General features: G+C 42.5%; 1 protein-coding gene across 1 annotated transcript in view; it reads right to left on the reverse strand.

Moving 5' to 3' along the window:
- Window positions 1-1,698: 1,698 nt before the first annotated feature.
- Window positions 1,699-18,873, reverse strand: part of opn8a (opsin 8, group member a) — a 78,294-nt gene continuing 61,119 nt past the window's right edge. The window contains exons 3-4 of the mRNA XM_038962658.1: window positions 14,664-14,989; window positions 1,699-2,097 (exon numbers count right to left, since the gene is read on the reverse strand). Of these exons, the coding sequence (XP_038818586.1) occupies window positions 1,699-2,097; window positions 14,664-14,989 (725 nt within the window). The remainder of the gene's footprint in view (window positions 2,098-14,663; window positions 14,990-18,873) is intronic.

Consider the following 18,873-nt stretch of genomic DNA (forward strand, 5'->3'; position numbering starts at 1 on the left):
TTTAAGAGAATCAGATTATCCTTGTATAGAACATTATTACATTATTGTCCATAAGAAATCGATTTGTCATTGGAGCACAGGGCCAGCCACAGTACAGCACCGAAAATTGCAGGAAATGTGGAATGAATCTATACCTAATTACAGTCTAATAATAAGCATAATTGAATATCAAGCCTGAGCAAGAAGGTTGTTGTAGTGTTCCAGTATTAATCTGTATACCAACCTCTGCATTCAACAAACAGACAGGGTAATGTTACTGGTCTACAGCTTATAAGTCTATCAAACTGTAATCAACTGACCGTTCTCCTAAGACCACTGACCTTAAACAACCTATTGGTTGTGAAACCTTATCAATGCAGGTGATTGGCCCCTTTCCCAAATCTCACAATAATCACACTGCCCAGTGGTTTTGGTGATGGTGAAGAACTTACATCAGACAGATTACATCAAAGACAGACTAATGGGGGGACTTATAGCTGTGAATCAACCTGCAGGTATTGATTTCTATGTCGGGGGATCAGCAACCCCTTTACTTTCATTATCTCTTCCCAGATGGAGAAAATAACCATCCTACACATGTTGTAGTATGTTGTAGTGTGTGTGTGTCTACCTGCCTACATGGAGTGTAGCGCCTCATTGGCTGGGAGGTTTATGTGGTTGCTTTATTTTCACGGTGTTATTAACTAACTATTAAGTGTTTTTTTACATTTTGAACAGAAAGTGATGTAGTTCAAAGAGCCTTTTCCGAACAGCGGTGGGAAGGAAGAGAGGGAAAGAGAGGGAGAGAAACAGCGAGACAGAAAGCAAAATAGAGACAGATAAAAAACTACAGAGGACTTTCACTAATTTCACATTTTCTAAAGCTGTTTAATTTTCTCACAGTAGCATCACTGTTACAGTCATTAGCATTCACACAAACAAGGTCAGAATGTGAAACACCTGGGAATAGAAATCACTTCCTGAAGTTTCCAGCAGCCTCCAAAATGACACACTATTCCCTCTAATCCTTAAATAGTTTACAACCAGAGCCGTGCAGGAGTAATGTTAGCTACATAGGGCTCTGAATAAAAGATGGTGGATGATGTAGGGAATAGGGTGCTCTACTCTCCTGATGGTTCCTGAGTGGGGACAGACACACGGAACATTGTAGGCATGGGGATGGTCAAAATGACCACCTAATAGCTACAATGCTACAATATCCAACAACAACTCTGAAAACACAAAGAAAGGGACCAGATGTATGGCCATAGTGACCGTTGTGAAGGTTAAGTTCAATGCTACAGTACCTCACAACAACATTTAACAATAAAGTGAACTTTACTGACAAACTTTGACAAACACAATGCTTTACAACTTTTTATAAACTATGAGCCCTTATAATGCCTTATTATGATAAATACAGTATAATATGTGATGTGCCTAGGCAGCATTCATCCAACAGTCTCTGCAGCTGGTATTTAGCCAGGACATGCTTATGATACGTTTTACAATTCTTTATGACTGCATCATAATGTATTATGTCTGTTGGCTTAAAGTAAAGTGTTACCTTTGCTAGCGATGTGGTGAGGACCAGGGTTTGATCTAGTAGTGTGTGCAATATAGAATGACAGTGAAGAAACACAGCTGAATAACTCACACCACATCCATTTGTAACCCTGTAACAGACGCACACACGCACACACGCACACACACACAGTATTAACAGGAGCTTGTCAACTCATTCTCAGACTGTATCTCCAGCGCCGTAGTTCCCAACTCCCCTACCAGAGGAGCTCCACTCTTCTCTTCCGGGAGACTCTGTCGTAGGTCAGACCTCAAAGTCTGTCTGCCCTCCTCTCCCGTCTCCCCACGCGAAGGTGTGTCTGGCTGGGCAGAGCAACAGATCAGCCCCCGGAGCTGGCGGAGCTGGCGTCTAAAGGAGCGTCTGAAGATGTAGTAGATAAAAGGGTTGTAGGCCGTGGAGCCCTTAGCGAACAGGCAGGGCAGCAGGGAGACCAGCGGGGCCAGACTGGCCTTCCCCTGGAACATATACCAAAAGCTGAGCACCACGTACGGAGACCAAGCCACGATGAACCCTGAGCTGATCAACACCGCCATCTGGGGAGGAGAGGAGAGGAGAGGAGAGGAGAGGAGAGGAGAGGAGAGGAGAGGAGAGGAGAGGAGAGGAGAGGAGAGGAGAGGAGAGGAGAGGAGAGGAGGAAAGGAGAGGAGAGGAGAGGGGGAGGAGAGGATGAGAGGAGAGGAGAGGAGGAGAGGATGAGAGGAGAGGGGGGGGAGGAGAGGAGAGGAGAGAGAGGGAGGGAGGAGAGGAGGAGGAGAGGAGGAAAGGAGAGGAGAGGGGAAGGAGAGGGGAAGGAGAGGAGAGGATGAGAGGAGAGGATGAGAGGAGAGGATGAGAGGAGAGGAGAGGATGAGAGGAGAGGAGAGGATGAGAGGAGAGGAGAGGATGAGAGTAGAGGATGAGAGGAGAGGATGAGAGGATGAGAGGATGAGAGGAGAGGAAGAGGAAGAGGAAGAGGAAGAGGAGAGGAGAGGAGAGGAGAGGAGAGGAGAGGAGAGGAGAGGAGAGGAGAGGAGAGGAGAGGATGACAGGAGAGGATGAGAGGAGGAGGAGAGGATGAGAGGAGAGAAGAGGAGGAGGAGAGGGGGAGGAGAGGAGGAAAGGAGAGGAGGAGGTGAGGAGGAGGAGAAGAGAGGGGAAGGAGAGGGGAAGGAGAGAAAAGACATTAATCTACATAGACTATGTTTACAGCCTTGTCAAACATCTTAAGCCTGAGGAAGCCGGATTTGACAGGGACTAAAGCGTTTCTTAAATATCTATAAACGTCTTCCACACTTTAGTCACTGTCACTTATGAGCTTTGCTTGAGCCCAATGTCTAAAAGACCCGAAGAGGAATACGTGTAATACGTGTAAAACATAACCTGGTTATTATCTTCCAAAACGATGACAATTTATTAGACTTGTTTTGATATCTAACCAGAATTGAAGAACTCATTCCTCGTAACAAACAAACAAGGAAAAATCAATTTGGGCAGCAGGAATGCCAAATATAGAACAGCTTGTTGCGTTATGGCCATAGACATATAATCAATAGAAGGGTATGGTAACCGCTAATTTCTAAATACAACCACTAGAAAAATGTAGTTTGGATAGCAAATGCCTACTGCTGAAAAGAGAAGACTAATCTGTCTGTAGAAGCTAACAATTTTTTCTCAACAACTTTTGAGCGATTCTGAGCAGACAGCAAGTGTCTTATCTTGAGATAAGCTATTGGCACGAGCGCACCAGCCATCATCAGTGATCTTCATCATTGGGTGAATCATTGCCACTGGAAAGTTTTAGTAGCCTACTGTAGCCTATAATATGCAGTATATATATTTCTCCTAATATTGTACAACCTGTGCGTCGCTTTAATGGCCTGGGCTACTGTTTGTATTCAAGACCAGGTCGTTTTTATTGCTTTCAGTTTGTCACTGTCAGATTATCCCCTTACTTCGGTAATTTGTGTGGTATTAGAAAATATCAGCTATCATGTCAATGACGTAGAAGGGCATGAAATGTGTTTATAAAAGGCACTTTTATTTTTTTGCAGGCCTTGCTAAAAACATTTCCCCATGTGTGTAAATCCTAAAAAAGCCTCTGCTCAACTGTATACCACTACGCAAATGTGAATATAGATGCATGGAATGCTTTATTATAAAGGGGATTTTTTTGGGACAAAAAGTCTAAATGTGAAATTGTATGTTTTTTAAAATGTTTTTTTTCAACAGTAACCTTGTTTTAAGAGGATGTAAATGTCCAAAAGAATGTGACAACTAGCATTGATGTCCATAAGAATAGTAAACTATTCTATACACTGTAAGCAGCTCTGCACAACAGTATTTGTCTTGGAGGCTTGTGTAGCACTGTGTGAGCTATGGACCTGAATATAAACTATCTACAGATGTCACAGGTTCAATGTATCATAAACAAACACTTCCTATAGATAAGCCATTGTTTGCATTGGTGACAGAAACAATTCCCATCTCAAATCACATGTAGCTTGGTAATTACATCTCGGAGCAACAGAAGTGGTCCTGTGTGGCTCAGTTGGTAGAGCATGGAGCTTGCAACGTCAGGGTTGTGGGTACGATTCCCACGGGGGAATGATTCCCACAGTATGAAAATGTATGCACTCACTACTGTAAGTTCCTCTGGGTAAGAGTGTCTGCTAAATTAGAAAAAAAATGTAAGGAGGGATGCAGTTTTACAATAACAAGGCCATTATCTTCACTGAACAGTGCAATCTGTTCTTGTAGATATGATGGTCAGCCTGTTTGGACATCACTGCATGTGCGATAGAACTGTTATGTGGAGTGGAACAGGGGAACCCAAGAGCAGACTCAGATGTGGAAACTGGGATGAAGTAACCAAGGTATTTATTGAAACACAGGGGGGAGATGGAGTGCAGGCCAGGGGAAAGCTCAGGTGGGTTGCAGGAAACCAGGTGAGGAGGCTGAGGCTGGAGCGAGAGGGGCTGGGACAGGGTAAGCAGGTCCCGAGGAGAATCCAAGGGAGTAGTAGAGTGGGGAATCCAGGACAGAGTAGCTGGATGACGAGATGTGGAACTGGAGACTAGAGTCAGAGCGGATGGAACTGTAGCGGAGAGGAAACCAGCGTCAGGCAAGGAAAACATGCACAACAGGATCTGACAGTAACAAATGGCTAGAAGCGTAGACTGACAGAGCAGAGATTACGATCTGGCAGCGTGGAAGTGGCAGGGTTGAGTATTTGTAGAGGTCTTGATTATGGAACAGGTTGCAGCTGGTGGGGATCTGCTCTGACTCCAGCACACCTGTCTCCACTCACACAATCACAGAGAGAGAGAGAGAGAGGGAGAGAGTACTGGGGGAGTGGCGGCAGGTCAAGGAGGCACAGGATGAGCAGTAGAGGGCGTGGCAGGAGCAGATGTAACAACAACACCATAATAATAATAGGCCATAAAAATTGTTAAAGACTACAGCCATCAAATTGGTCCCAATTCTGGGACCAAAAAGCTCCTGAACAGCTTCTATCCCCGAGCCATAAGACTTATGAAGATTGCGCCGACATAAATGGTCGCCTCGCTTCGAGTTCTTAGGAAACTATGCAGCATTTAGTTTATTTAATGTATTATTTCTTACATTGTTACCCCAGGAAATCTTAAGTCTTATTACATACAGCCGGGAAGAACTATTGGATAAAAGAGCAATGTCAACTTATCAACATTATGACCAGGAATATGACTTTCCAGAAGTGGATCCTCTGTTCGGACCACCACCCAGGACAATGGATCTAATCCCAGTAGCCGACCCAAAACAACGGCGCCGCAGCGGCCTCCTGGTCAGGCTCCGTAGACGTGCACATTGCCCACTGCTCCCGAGTATACTACTCGCCAATGTCCAGTCTCTTGACAACAAGGTAGACAAAATTCGAGCAAGGGTTGACTTCCAGAGATACATCAGAGATTGTAACATGTCACGGAAACATGGCTCTCTCGGGATATGTTGTCAGAATCGGTTCAACCACCGGGATTCACCATGCATCGCTCCGACAGAGATAAACACCTCTCTGGGAAAAGGAAGGGCGGGGGTGAATGCTTCATGATTAACAACTCATGGTGTAATCATAACAACATACAGTAACTCAAGTCCTTCTGCTCACCCGACCTAGAATTCAATACAATCAAATGCCGACCATTTTACCTACCAAGATAATTTTCGTCAGTTATAGTCACAGCTGTGTACATTTCCCCTCAAGCAGACACCAAGACGGCCCTCAAGGAACTTCACTGGACTCTATGTAAACTGGAAACCATATATCCTGATGCTGCATTTATTGTAGCTGGGGATTTTAACAAAACAAATTTGAGAACAAGGCTCCCTAAATTCTATCAGCGTATTGATTGTACTACGAGCAAGGGTAATACACTCGATCACTGCTACTCTAACTTTCGAGATGCATACAAAGCCCTCCCCCGCCCTCCCTTCGGCAAATCCGACCACGATGCTATCATGCTCCTACGTCTTATAGGCAGAAACTCAAACAGGATGCTGGTCTGACCAATCGGAGGCCAAGTTTCAAGATTGTTTTGATCACACAGACTGGAATATGTTTCTGGTCAGCCTCATAGAACAACATTGACTTATACGCTGACTCATTGAGTGAGTTTATAAAGAAGTGCATTGGAGATATTGTACCCACTGTGACTATTAAAACCTACCCTAACCAGAAACCGTGGATGGATGGCGGCATTCGCGAGAGAGGTCTGGGAATATGGCTGAATATAAAGAGTGTAGTTATTGCCTCCGCAAGGCAATCAAACAAGCAAATTGCCTGTACAGGGACAAGGTGGAGTCGCAATTCAACGGCTCAGACAAGAGACGTATGTGGCAGGGTCTACAGGAAATCACGGACTAAAAAAAGAAAAACAGCCACGTCACGGACACCAACGTCACGCTTCCAGACAAACTAAACACCTTCTCTGTCCGCTTTGAGGATAATACAATGCCACCATTGAGGCCCGCTAACAAGGACTGCGCCCCCCCCCCCCACCTTCTCCGTGGCTGACGTGAGTAAAACATAATGACGTGTTAACCCTCGCAAGACTGCTGGCCCAGACGGCATCCCTAGCCTTGTCCTCAGATCATACGCAGACCAGCTGGCTGGTGTGTTTACGGACATATTCAATCACTCCCTATCCCAGTCTGTTGTCCCCACATGCTTCAAGATGCCTACCATTGTTCCTGTACCCAAGAAGGCAAAGATAACTGAACTAAATGACTACCGCACCGTAGCACTCACTTCTGTCATCATGAAGTGCTTTGAGAGACTAGTCAAGGATCATATCACCTCCACCTTACCGGCCACTCTAGACACACTTTGTATACCAACCCAACAGGTCCACAGACGACACAATCGTCATCACACTACACACTGCCCTATCCCATCTGGACAAAAGGAATACCTATATAAGAATGCTGTTCATTAACTACAGCTCAGCATTCAACACCATAGTACCCTCCAAGCTCATCATTAAGCTGGAGGCCCTGGGTCTCAACCCCGCCCTGTGCAATTGGGTCCTGGACTTTCTGACGGGCCGCCCCCAGGTGATGAAGGTAGAAAACAACATCTCCACTTCAGTGACCCTCAACACTGGGGCCCCACCAGGGTGTGTGCTCAGCCCCCTCCTGTACTCCCTGTTCACCCACGACTGCATGGCCATGCATGCCTCCAACTCAATCATCAAGTTTGCAGACGACACAACAGTAGTAATTTGTAATTTTGTAATTTTTATTAGGATCCCCATTAGCTAACACTGTAATGCTAGCTAATCTTCCTGGGGTCCTACACCAATTAACAAGACATTAAAAACAACCACGAACAAGACTTCACAAACATTCAACAAGTAGACAATACAGATAATTAAAATACCTGGCAGGAAACACATTTAATATTCAGTTGATACTTTCTATTTCCTGTCCAGTCATATGGTCTATCGCATTAGATGTTCTTTTATGGATTTAGGTAGATTTACTTTTTGCCTGAGAAATATGGATTTGTAAAGAATCCATTCAGCTATGGCTCTATAGAGTATAGAGTAGATTTAAGGCGATTTGTCCTTGGCTTGGGTTGTCTTAGCTGCCCTGAATTTGCCTGTCTGGTTTGGTGGTTATGCGTGTTGCTAGCATGTACTAACTGGACTGAAAAATACTGTTGTTTTGAAAAATATAACATTCCTAAAGAAAATCAGAAGACTGGATAGTAATTTCTTTTAACGTGAAGCCATGAGAGATTTTGATGCATTTGGGTGATATTCATACAGATAGAGCAATGAAAAGCTAATCTGGCAGCCCTGTTTTGAGTCATTTGGAGCTTTTTTCTATCTTTCTTTGCTGCAGATGACCATATAACTGGACAGTACTCTAAGTGTGATAGGACCAGGGATTGAATCACCTGATTCAGTGTGCTAGATGTTACAAACTCTGAACATTTTCTTGTAACAGCAATTCCCTTACCCATAATAACAATATTATCTATGTGTTCTGACCAGGATAAAGCTGCGTCCAACATGACACCTAGTAGGTTTGTTTTTTTCACTTGCTCTACATGCCTTCTATTCATCGACAAATTAAATTGGGGATCATCAGCAATCATATATCTTGAACCAAATATAATACATTTAGTTTTAGAAATGTTCAACACCAATTTGTTCATTTCATCCCACTCAGACACCATTCTTAGTTTACTGCTCAGTACATTCTGATGCTGCGCTATACTTTGTAGAGTCATCAGCATGCATGACCACTCTTGCTTTGTTCATTACTGAAGGTAAATCATTAATAAAGATAGAATAGAGACGTGGGCCTAGGCAACTTCCTCGAGGAACACCACAGTGTATATCTTTACTGTTTGAAAAGCTACCATTAAAGAACACTTTTTGCCTTCTCCTGGATAGATAGCTTTCCATCCAGGATAGAGCTGCAGATTTAAAACCATAACATTTAAGTTTACCTAGTAAGAGTTCATGATCAAATGCATCACAAGCAGCATTGAAATCTAGCTACACTATCTAACTTCCTGTCGTCCATACTCTTTAACCAATCATCTGTCATTTGTGCTAAGGCCGTACTCGTAGAATGCTCTTCTTTGTATGCATGCTGGACACCCGTTATCAGACCATTACATGAGAAATAATCCACGATTTGTACAGACAAAAAATGTCCAATAATTTACTTAACACAGTCAGCAAGTTTATAGGACGACTATAAGGACCAGTGAAAGCAGATTTTATCGTTAGGTAGTGGAATAACCTTTGACTCTTTCCAGACTTCTGGGCACACCCCATACATCAAGCACTTACTAAAACTATGAGAGATTGGGGTAGATATTTGGTTAGCATTAACTGTAAGCAATTTGGCGTCAAGATGATCTGTACCAGGTGACTTGTCATCCAAAAGAGACAACAACATCCTTTCTACCTCTTCCCTTTCTACTTGGTGAAATTCAAACATGCTTTGCATTTCCTTCATGATACAATCTTTTATAAGGGTATATGACATGGAGCCATCAGTTGGAATCATAGCATTCCTCAACTTGTCCACTTTGCCTGTAAAGTATTCATTAAAGTAGTTTGTGATGTATTGTGGTTTTGTAATAAAAATACCCTCTGATTCAACAAAAAAGGCGAACATGTTTGAATTCCTACCCATAATAATGTTCAACGTTCTCCACAGCTTTTTCCCATCACCCTTTACTTCATCAATTTTGTGCTGATGGAATCCCTTCTTCTATTCTTTGTTTAGCTTGGTCTCAAGATTTCTTAATTTACAATAATTTTGCTTACCAAACAGAGTGCCAGATTTATCTGCTACTTTTTTGGCATCATAACATTGAATCATTACATTTCTCAGCTCATCATAAATCCATGGTGCACCGTTTGACCTCACAGTGCATTTTCTTAAAGGGGCGTGCTTATCAGCTATACTCATAAATCATTTCATAAACAAATTTAGTGACATTTCAGGATCATCCTTACTACACACTTCTAACCATTGCACATTCTTAATCTCATCCACGAATGAGTCCTGATTGAAACCTCTGTAGGACCTTCGATAGATTACCTTAGGGGCAGCCTTTGGTATTTTAGTTTTCCTTGTGAGTAAAACCAAGGTATGATCACTGCAACCTAGTGCCACTGATACAGCTTTAGAACAATGTTCAGCCATGTCAGTAAAAATGTGATCGATACAAGTTGATGATGTGATACCGGACCTACTAGTGAACGTTCTGGTTGGTGATGTCATAACTTGGGTCAGGTTACATACATTGACAACATAAATAAGTTTCTTTCTCGTTGGGCAGTTTATGTTCCAAAAATCAATATTCATATCTCCCAACAAATATATTTCCCTATTTTCATCAGATACCTTATCCAACATTTCTCAAATTCCATCAAGATATTTCACATCAGCACTAGGTGGCCTATAGCAGCAAATCCATTCAACATTAGCCTCTAATCCATTCAACATTAAGTCCTTACGTTGTTTTGCTGGAATATGACTCTGGATGTAAACTGCAACTCCACCCACATTTCTATTTCTGTCCCTCCTTTACATATTGTCTCCATGTATAGAGATCTCAGCATCCTCAAAAGAAGAGTCCAAGTGAGTCTCTCATATTGCCAATACATGAATATTGTTTGACTGCACTAGACAGCATATTTCATGAATTTTGTTCCTTAAACTGCATATATTCAAGTGAGCAATTAACAGACCTTTCTTTGGTAGATTTACAGTATTTATATGTCCAAACATGAATCAGCAGATGGAATCTGAGAGAGAAACTCAGTCAGTGTGTGTGTGTGGGGGGGGGGGGGCTGGAATTACTTGTGTCTGTCGCTCCTCCTAACTCCTTGGGAGGGAGGGTGAACAATTAGTTTGTCATACCTCAAATATGCTATGTCACCTTGTTCTCTTGCAGCCTTCATAGCTGATATGAGAAATCCTCATTGATGAAGGACCCTTTAAGGCGATTGGCTTTTTCAAGGACTGCAAGCTTATCCTTGAACCTGAGGAATTTCACTACAATTGGCCTGAGTCTGGTTCCATTGGCACCGCCATTGGCACCACCAGTGCCCCCTGGTTTCCCAGACTGGTGAGCGTGTTCCAGATCAACCTGTTGATCCAATTGCAGCTCCTCAGAAAACAGCTGTCGAACTTTGTCCTCTGAATCAGCCCATGTCTCACTTTGGCTCTCCTGGATACCATTTATTACAAGATTATTTCTCCTCGATTGTCCATCCAGGTAATCAGCCTTCCCAGACATGTTCTGGAGGCCCTCCCTGACTGTGGTGATTTCATTCAGCATTGAGGAACAGTTTCTGGGAAGTGTATCCTGTGTGGTCTTCAATACATCCACATCCTTCTGTGTGAACTGAAGGCTTGTTTTAATGTCTTGTACATCTTTAGTCAGGTGGTCCAGCCGTTTGTTGGTAGCCTCCGTGATCATTTGTATGAAGCTTTTCCTGCTGAAGTATCATTTCCTTTTATAAAACGTTCTGCTTCTCCAAGAGTTCACGTACCTGCCCAGCAGAGATGTGATCCTTGTCTTTTTTCGGAGGCATGATAGTAATGATAGCAGGACGAGCCCGCTATTCACTTCGTGAAATGAGAGACGCCGGTAGTAGAAAACTCTGGTAATCGATGGTCCTAAAACCAAGACAAATAGAAGTGTGGCCCTAGCCACAAGGGCTAACCCCTTAACGTGCTTGGTATCTGGCATTGGTAGTGGGCTTGATTACCAACCATGACGAGACAGCCAACAGGGAGGAGGTGAGGGCACTCGGAGTGTGGTGTCAGGAAAACAACCTCACTCAACGTCAACAAAACAAAGGAGATGATTGTGGATATCAGGAAACAGCCGAGGGAGCACCCCCCTATACACATTGAAGGGACAGCAGTGGAGAAGGTGGAAAGTTTTAAGTTCCTCGGCGTACACATCACAGACAAACTGAAATGGTCCACCCACACAGACAGTGTGGTGAAGAAGGCGCAACAGCGCCTCTTCAACCTCATGAGGCTGTAGAAATTTGGCTTGTCACCCAAAACTCTGACAAACTTTTACAGATGCACAATCGAGAGCATCCTGTCGGGCTGTATCACAGCCTGGTACGGCAACTGCACCGCCCTCAACCGCTATGCTCTCCAGAGGGTGGTGCGGTCTGCACAACGCATCACCGGGGGCAAGCTACCTGCCCTCCATGACACGTACAGCACCCGATGTCACAGCAAGGCCAAAAAGATCATCAAGGACATCAACCACCTGAGCCACTGCCTGTTCACACCGCTACCATTCAGAAGGCGAGGTCAGTACAGATGCATTAAAGCTGGGATTGATAGACTGAAAAACAACTTCTATCTCAAGGCCATCAGACTGCTAAACAGCAATCACTAACTCGGAGAGGCTGCTGCCTACATTGAGACCCAATCACTGGCCACTTTAATAAATGGATCACCAGTCACTTTAAACAATGCCACTTTAAATAATGCCTCTTTAATCATGTTTACATATTTTAAATTACTCATCACATATACTGTATATACTGTATTTTATACCATCTATTGCACCATCTATGTACATATTCTCATTCACCCCTTTAGATTTGTGTGTATTAGGTAGTTGTTGGGGAATTGTTAGATTACTTGTTAGATACTGCTGCACTGTCGGAACTAGAAGCACAAGCATTTTGCAACACTCGCATTAGCATCTGCTAACCATGTGTATGTGACCAATAAAATGTGATTTGATTTGATTTGGGTTCAAGTCTGGACTCTGGCTGGGCCACTCAAGGACCTTAAGAGACTTGTCCCAAAGCCACTCCTGCATTGGCTTGGCTGTGAGCTTAGGGTCATTGTCCTGTTGGAAGGTGAACTTTCGCCCCAGTCTGAGGTACTGAGCACTCTGGAGCAGGTTTTCATCAAGGCTCTCTCTGTACTTTGCTCCTTCATCTTTCCCTCGATTCTGACTAGTCTCCCAGTCCTGCCGCTGAAAAACATTCCCGCAGCATGATGCTCCCACCACCATGCGTCACCATAGGGATGGTGCCAGGTTTCCTCTAGACGTGACGCTTGGCATTCAGGCCAAAGAGTTCAATCTTGATTTCAAATCAAATCAAATTGTCACATGTGCCGAATACAACAGGTGTAGACCTTACAGTGAAATGCTTACTTACAAGCCCTTAACCAACAATGCAGTTTTAAGAAAATACATTAAAAAGTAAGAAATAAAAATAACAAATAATTAAAGAGCAGCAGTAAAATAACTATAGCGAGGCTATATACAGGGGTACTGGTACAGAGTCAATGTGTGGGGGCACCGTTTAGTCGAGGTAATTGAGGTAATATGTACATGTAGGTAGAGTTTTATTAAAGTGACTATGCATAGATAATAACAGAGCGTAGCAGCAGCGTATAATAGGGGGCGGGGGGGGGGGGGGTCAATGCAAATAGTCTCGGTTAGATGCAAATAGTAATTTGATTAGATTTTCAGGAGTCTTATGGTTTGGGGGTAGAAGCTGTTCAGAAGCCTCTTGGACCGATACTTGGGGCTCCGGTACCGCTTGCCGTGCAGCACCAGAGAGAACAGTCTATGACAAGGGTGGCTGGAGTCTTTAACCATTTTTAGGGCCTTCCTCTGACACCGCCTGGTATAGAGATCCTGGATGGCAGGAAACTTGGCCCCAGTGATGTACTGGGCCGTACGCACTACCCTCTGTAGTGCCATACCAGGCGGTGATGCAACTCGTCAGAATGCTCTCGATGGTGCAGCTGTAAAACCTTTTGAGGATCTGAGGACACATGCCAAATTTTTTCAGTCTCCTGAGAGGGAATAGGTTTTGTCGTGCCTTCTTCACGACTGTCTTGGTGTGCTTGGACTATGTTAGGTTGTTGGTGATGTGGACGCCAAGGAACTTGAAGCTCTCAACCTGCTCCACTACAGCCCCGTCGATGAGAATGGGGGTGTGCTTGGTCCTCCTTTTCCTGTAGTCCACAATCATCTCCTTTGTTTTGATCGCATTGAGGGAGAGGTTGTTGTCCTGGCATCACACGGTCAGGTCTCTGACCTCCTCCCTATAGGCTGTCTCGTCGTTGTCGGTGATCAGGCCTACCACTGTTGTGCTATCAGCAAACTTAATGATGGTGTTGGAGTCGTGCCTGGCCGTGCAGTCATGAGTGAACAGGGAGAACAGGAGGGTACTGAGCACGCACCCCTGAGAGGCCCCCGTGTTGAGGATCAGTGTGTTGGATGTGTTGTTACCTACCCTTACCACCTGGGGGTGGCCCGTCAGGAAGTCCAAGATCTAATTGCAGAGGGAGGTGTTTAGTCCCAGGGTCCTTAGCTTAGTGATGAGCTTTGAGGGCACTATGGTGTTGAACGCTGAGCTGTAGTCAATGAAAAGCATTCTCACATAGATGTTCCTTTTGTCCGGGTGTGAAAACCTGTTTTCACTTTGTCATTATGTGGTATTGTGTGTAGATTGCTGAGGATTTTTTTGATTTAATCAATTTTGGAATAAGGCTGTAACTTAACATTAATGAAGAAAAAGTTGAGGTTTAAGTACTTTCCGAATGCACTGTACTACGCCGACACACACACACACACACACACTCCCCCAAATACAAACTTTCACACTCTTCCCATATGCTGCTGCTACTCTGTTTATTATATATCCTGATTGCCTAGTCTCTTTTACCCATACCTACCTGTACATACTGTATTACCTCAATACCTCAACTACCTCGTACCACTGCACATTGACTTGGTACCGGTAATCCTTGTATATAGCCTCATTATTATTATTTTATTGTGTTACTATTTCCTTATTTATTTAGCAAATGTTTTTTTAATTTTTAACTCTACATTGTTGGGAATGGGCTCATAGGTAAGCTTTCGGCGCATGTGACCAATACAATTGTATTTTGTTTTATTTTACTTAAAGTTTTGCACATTTTTATTACCACGCTGCCGAACGCTCCTCTCCTCCATTTTATCAACAAAACAAAAACAAATGCTGATTCCAGCTCTAAAGAAACATCGGTAAATGGTTAATAAACAGTCAACAGATAAACCTTGCATACTCACCAGAGTGACTTTCCTCTCAATGTGTCCGTAGTTGAAGTTTCCATTCTGGATGGACTGGTATGCCTTGTGGAGTTTCCAGGCTATGCCGGAATAGGAGAAGAGGATGACGAGGCAGGGGATGAAGGTACAGAAGATAGACAGAGACATGATGAAGGTAGAGTGGTTCAGGGAGTCTTGGTAGCTTGCCCAGTCCACGGAGCAGGCCACTCCGAAGGGCTCCGGTCCGTAGCCGCCCCAGCCCAGGAGAGGGAATACAGCCCACAGCCCAGAGTACAGCCAGATCAAACTGATCACCATGGTGATGGTCCGATGCTGGAACTTGTTGCCTGGTGGAGAGGTAGAGTATAAGCCTAACACTAGCCCTAACCCTTACTCCGAGCCTAATCCTAGACAAAACCTAATTTTAACCCTAGCCAGATAACATTGATCACCATCATGACAGTGTCATGCTGGAATTTACTACCTGTACTAGAGGTAGAGAGGAGTGTACAGGTGAGGAAAGCTTTAGCCCTGTAACGATAGGCTCCCTTATCCTTAAAGGAAAGATTCACCCATTTTGAATGCTATATTGTTTTTGTTAAACTCAGAGCGATGTTCTATCAATTCCCTGGGTCATTTCATGTTTGCATGTGTATCTGAGGTATTGCCATTCAAGCATGCAGAAAATTGACCAGTATGATGTAGCATTGCGATAAAGCCGCTCTCACTACACTCTCTACACTAACGTCTATCATACATGTCATATTTTAATACTGGCCGATGTCATAACGCGGGAGGTTGTCTTCTCTCGAATGAGCCATTGATCATATTTTTGCGATATTCCTACCTCGAGAAATGTGTAATTTAACAGAGGGTCTACCACATTTCTCCTATTTGTCTGCCTCTTCAATCCAGGTTGCATTGCAAGGTGCCGTTGCGAATGTCAGACTCCACCGCAAAACACATCGATCTGCAGGTTGAACATGGTGAGATTGTAGACTCCTAAATTGATAGTGCAGTGTGTTTTGGTGATTTTACAACTAACTAGCTACTTCACATGCTGATATTGACTTTGGTATTATTGTATGTAGGTACATTTGCTAGCTAGCTAGCCAACCAGCCAATAGAAAGAACATTGCACTGTGGGTTTTAAAGTCGACTTGAGCTGCAACAGATTTCCACAATGATTTCCTAATCTTGCTACCAATCTTATTATAACAACAAAATGAAAACTTTGTTAACCACAAAATATTGTTCTCGCTCTGTAACGTCCATCGTTAGGAGAAAGAGAGGAGGACCAAGGTGCAGCGTGGTAAGTATCCATTTTAATAAGGATACTTGAACAAAGAACAAAAACAATAAACCAACAAACGAACGAAGACGAAACAGTCCCGTATGGTGACAACACAAACACAGGAACAATCACCCACAACCCACAATGACAAAACAGGCTACCTAAATATGGCTCCAAATCAGAGACAACGACTGACACCTGCCTCTGATTGAGAACCATATCAGGCCAAACACATAGAAATAGACAAACTAGACATACAACATAGAATGCCCACTCAGATCACACCCTGACCAAACAAAACATAGAAACAAACAACGCAAACTATGGTCAGGGCGTGACACACATATTAGTGTTATTTAATACTGTACACTATAGGAATTTGTAGTTTTGGGTCGATTTTTCCTTTAATATTGTGGTTAGATCTTCTTTGGGCTAGGTGTCAAGGGGTTAGCAGATAACCTCTTGCTATTCACTCACTTCATTAGAGCAAAGCTCCACAAGGATACACACTGTACTAAACATCCTGAGAATAGATTAACTGATCCACTGGTCATCATTGATTCACAAAAAAAAAAAAAACTCTTTGGATCAAATACCCCCAACCTCCCCCAAAAATACATTTGTTGAAACCAAATACAACAAATGTATTTTTTTTCAATTTCAATTAAAATATGTTCGTTAGTAATCAAATATAACAGCTGGCATTGAATTATACAGTATATCATATGATTAAATGCCAACAGTTATATTTGATTATTATTCTTTCAACACTAAACTTACTTTTCCAGTTTGGTTAAACCTAAAATACAAAATAATACACTGAATATACAACAACAAAAAAATCATGTTAGTTGATTTTTCACTTTGGAGTTATCCTATCCAAATGTATTTATTTGGGTTACAAGCAATTACATATATTTCCTGTTAATCAAGATATTGAGTTGGTTCCATAAGATGAAATATTGACTCCAAACATTTACTTTACATAAGACTTTCAAATTAACTGGTTACAATATTGTAACCAAATGGTGACGAACTCATCATTGGAGCTTTCCAGGCTCTGTAGCATTACAGTACTTATGCTGATACAGTGCATTTGTAAAGTATTCAGACCCCTTTTTCCACCATTTGTTACGTTACAGCCTTATTCTAAAATTGATTAAATAGTTTTTTTCCCATCTTCAATCTACAAACAATACCCCATAATGACAAAGAAAATCTGTTTTTTAGAAATGTTTGCAAGTTTATTAAATATAAAAAACAGAAATAACACAGGTTATCCCATCTCCACAGAGGCACTCTAGAGCTCTGTCAGAGTGACCATCGGGTTCTTGGTCATCTCCCTGACCAAGGCCCTTCTCCCCAATTGCCCAGTTTGGCCGGGCGACCAGCTCTATGAAGTGTCTTGGTGGTTCCAAACTTCTTCCAGTCTCATATCAAAGGGTCTGAATACTTATGTAAATAAGGTATTTCTGTTTTTCGTTTTAATACATTTGCAAAAAAAATCTAAAAAACTCTTAGAACTTTGTCATTATGGGATATTTTAGATAGATTGATGAGGATTAATCAATTTTAGAATAAGTCTGTACCGTAAGAAAATGTGGAAAAAGGGGAGGAGTCTGAATACTTTCCGAATGCACTGTATAATAAAAAATTCAGTGCTGGCAGTAAACATATAATCATAAAATAAAACCAAAACCAAAACACATAACCTGGAATGACATTCACTATCACGGGTGAACAAAAATAACAAACTGAAATCCAAGCCCCCAATAGGCCACTCCTCCAACTCTTCTGTTAGGCTGCAGTTACTAAATTGCAAACACCACTATGCAATGCAAATGTGCATGAGGTGTTGAAAGGAATTTAGAAGCTTTTGTTCAATAAAAAAATCACGTTGATCTGACAAATTCGTTATTTGACTTCAAGCAAATTTTATAGAATATGTTGAACAAACCAAAGCGTAATTTTGGATCATGCCAATCAGAAAAAGCACTTCAGATGAACAACAGTGCCATCCCATTTTTTACAATGTTCATCAGAAGCACTGATGATGAATTGGTTTTGACAAGATGCCAGTGGCTAGCTCGGCTGCCATCCGGCCCACCATGGCTGCGTTTGGAAACAACCCCCTACCACAGAATTAGAATCAGAAATCTATTTCTGAGCCAACAGTTTAGAACTGTAATTGGCACATTAGATAGTGAGATAGATGTGATGGTGAATAGAATGAATAAATGAATGAATAATGTGATGGCTGATCTAGCTAATGATGAAAAAAATGTTCCTGCAAAGATCTCATGTTAAGTAGCCTAATTGGCAGAGCAACTGTTAGGTTGGTTTTAGACAGTCAGCTCAATATGTTTTTCATTAATTGGTCTTTATGTATGTATACAGGCATGAAACAGTTATGTGCAGATAAACTCTTGTGTTTGAATGTACTGTATCATATCCATTGGTAGCTGCTGTCATTCAACTCGTTTTTATATGGTGAATGCACACGTCTGTGTGTGAGTGCATGAGTAACTTTATGTGGGTGTGCACACAGTGAACGTGTGTGTGTACACCTGCGTGTGAATATGTTGTATAAAGTATGCCTTTTCAATATTTCATGTGTTCTGGCAAAGATCAGCCAGATCGGATGTATCTACACATTGATACACAACTGACGACCTTCTGGCATGCTGCCATGATTTAATCTCAACCTCACCTCATCTGCTGGTTAAAAGCTGGGTTTTACAATAGAAGTAGAATCACTTATCATTGTAATTCTATGGGTGTTCATCCCTCCTGCTGTGTGTGTAGATGGTGACGATATGAAACCGGTATAAAACAGTCCAGAACCTTAAGAAGTAAACTTATTTCCAGTTTTTTTTTCATGTACAGTATTTTATCTGCAACAGGGGATTATCATTCATAAACCGTTCATGTCATGCA

Source organism: Salvelinus namaycush, chromosome 24 (genome assembly GCF_016432855.1).
Source record: "Salvelinus namaycush isolate Seneca chromosome 24, SaNama_1.0, whole genome shotgun sequence".
Lineage (NCBI taxonomy): Eukaryota > Metazoa > Chordata > Actinopteri > Salmoniformes > Salmonidae > Salvelinus > Salvelinus namaycush.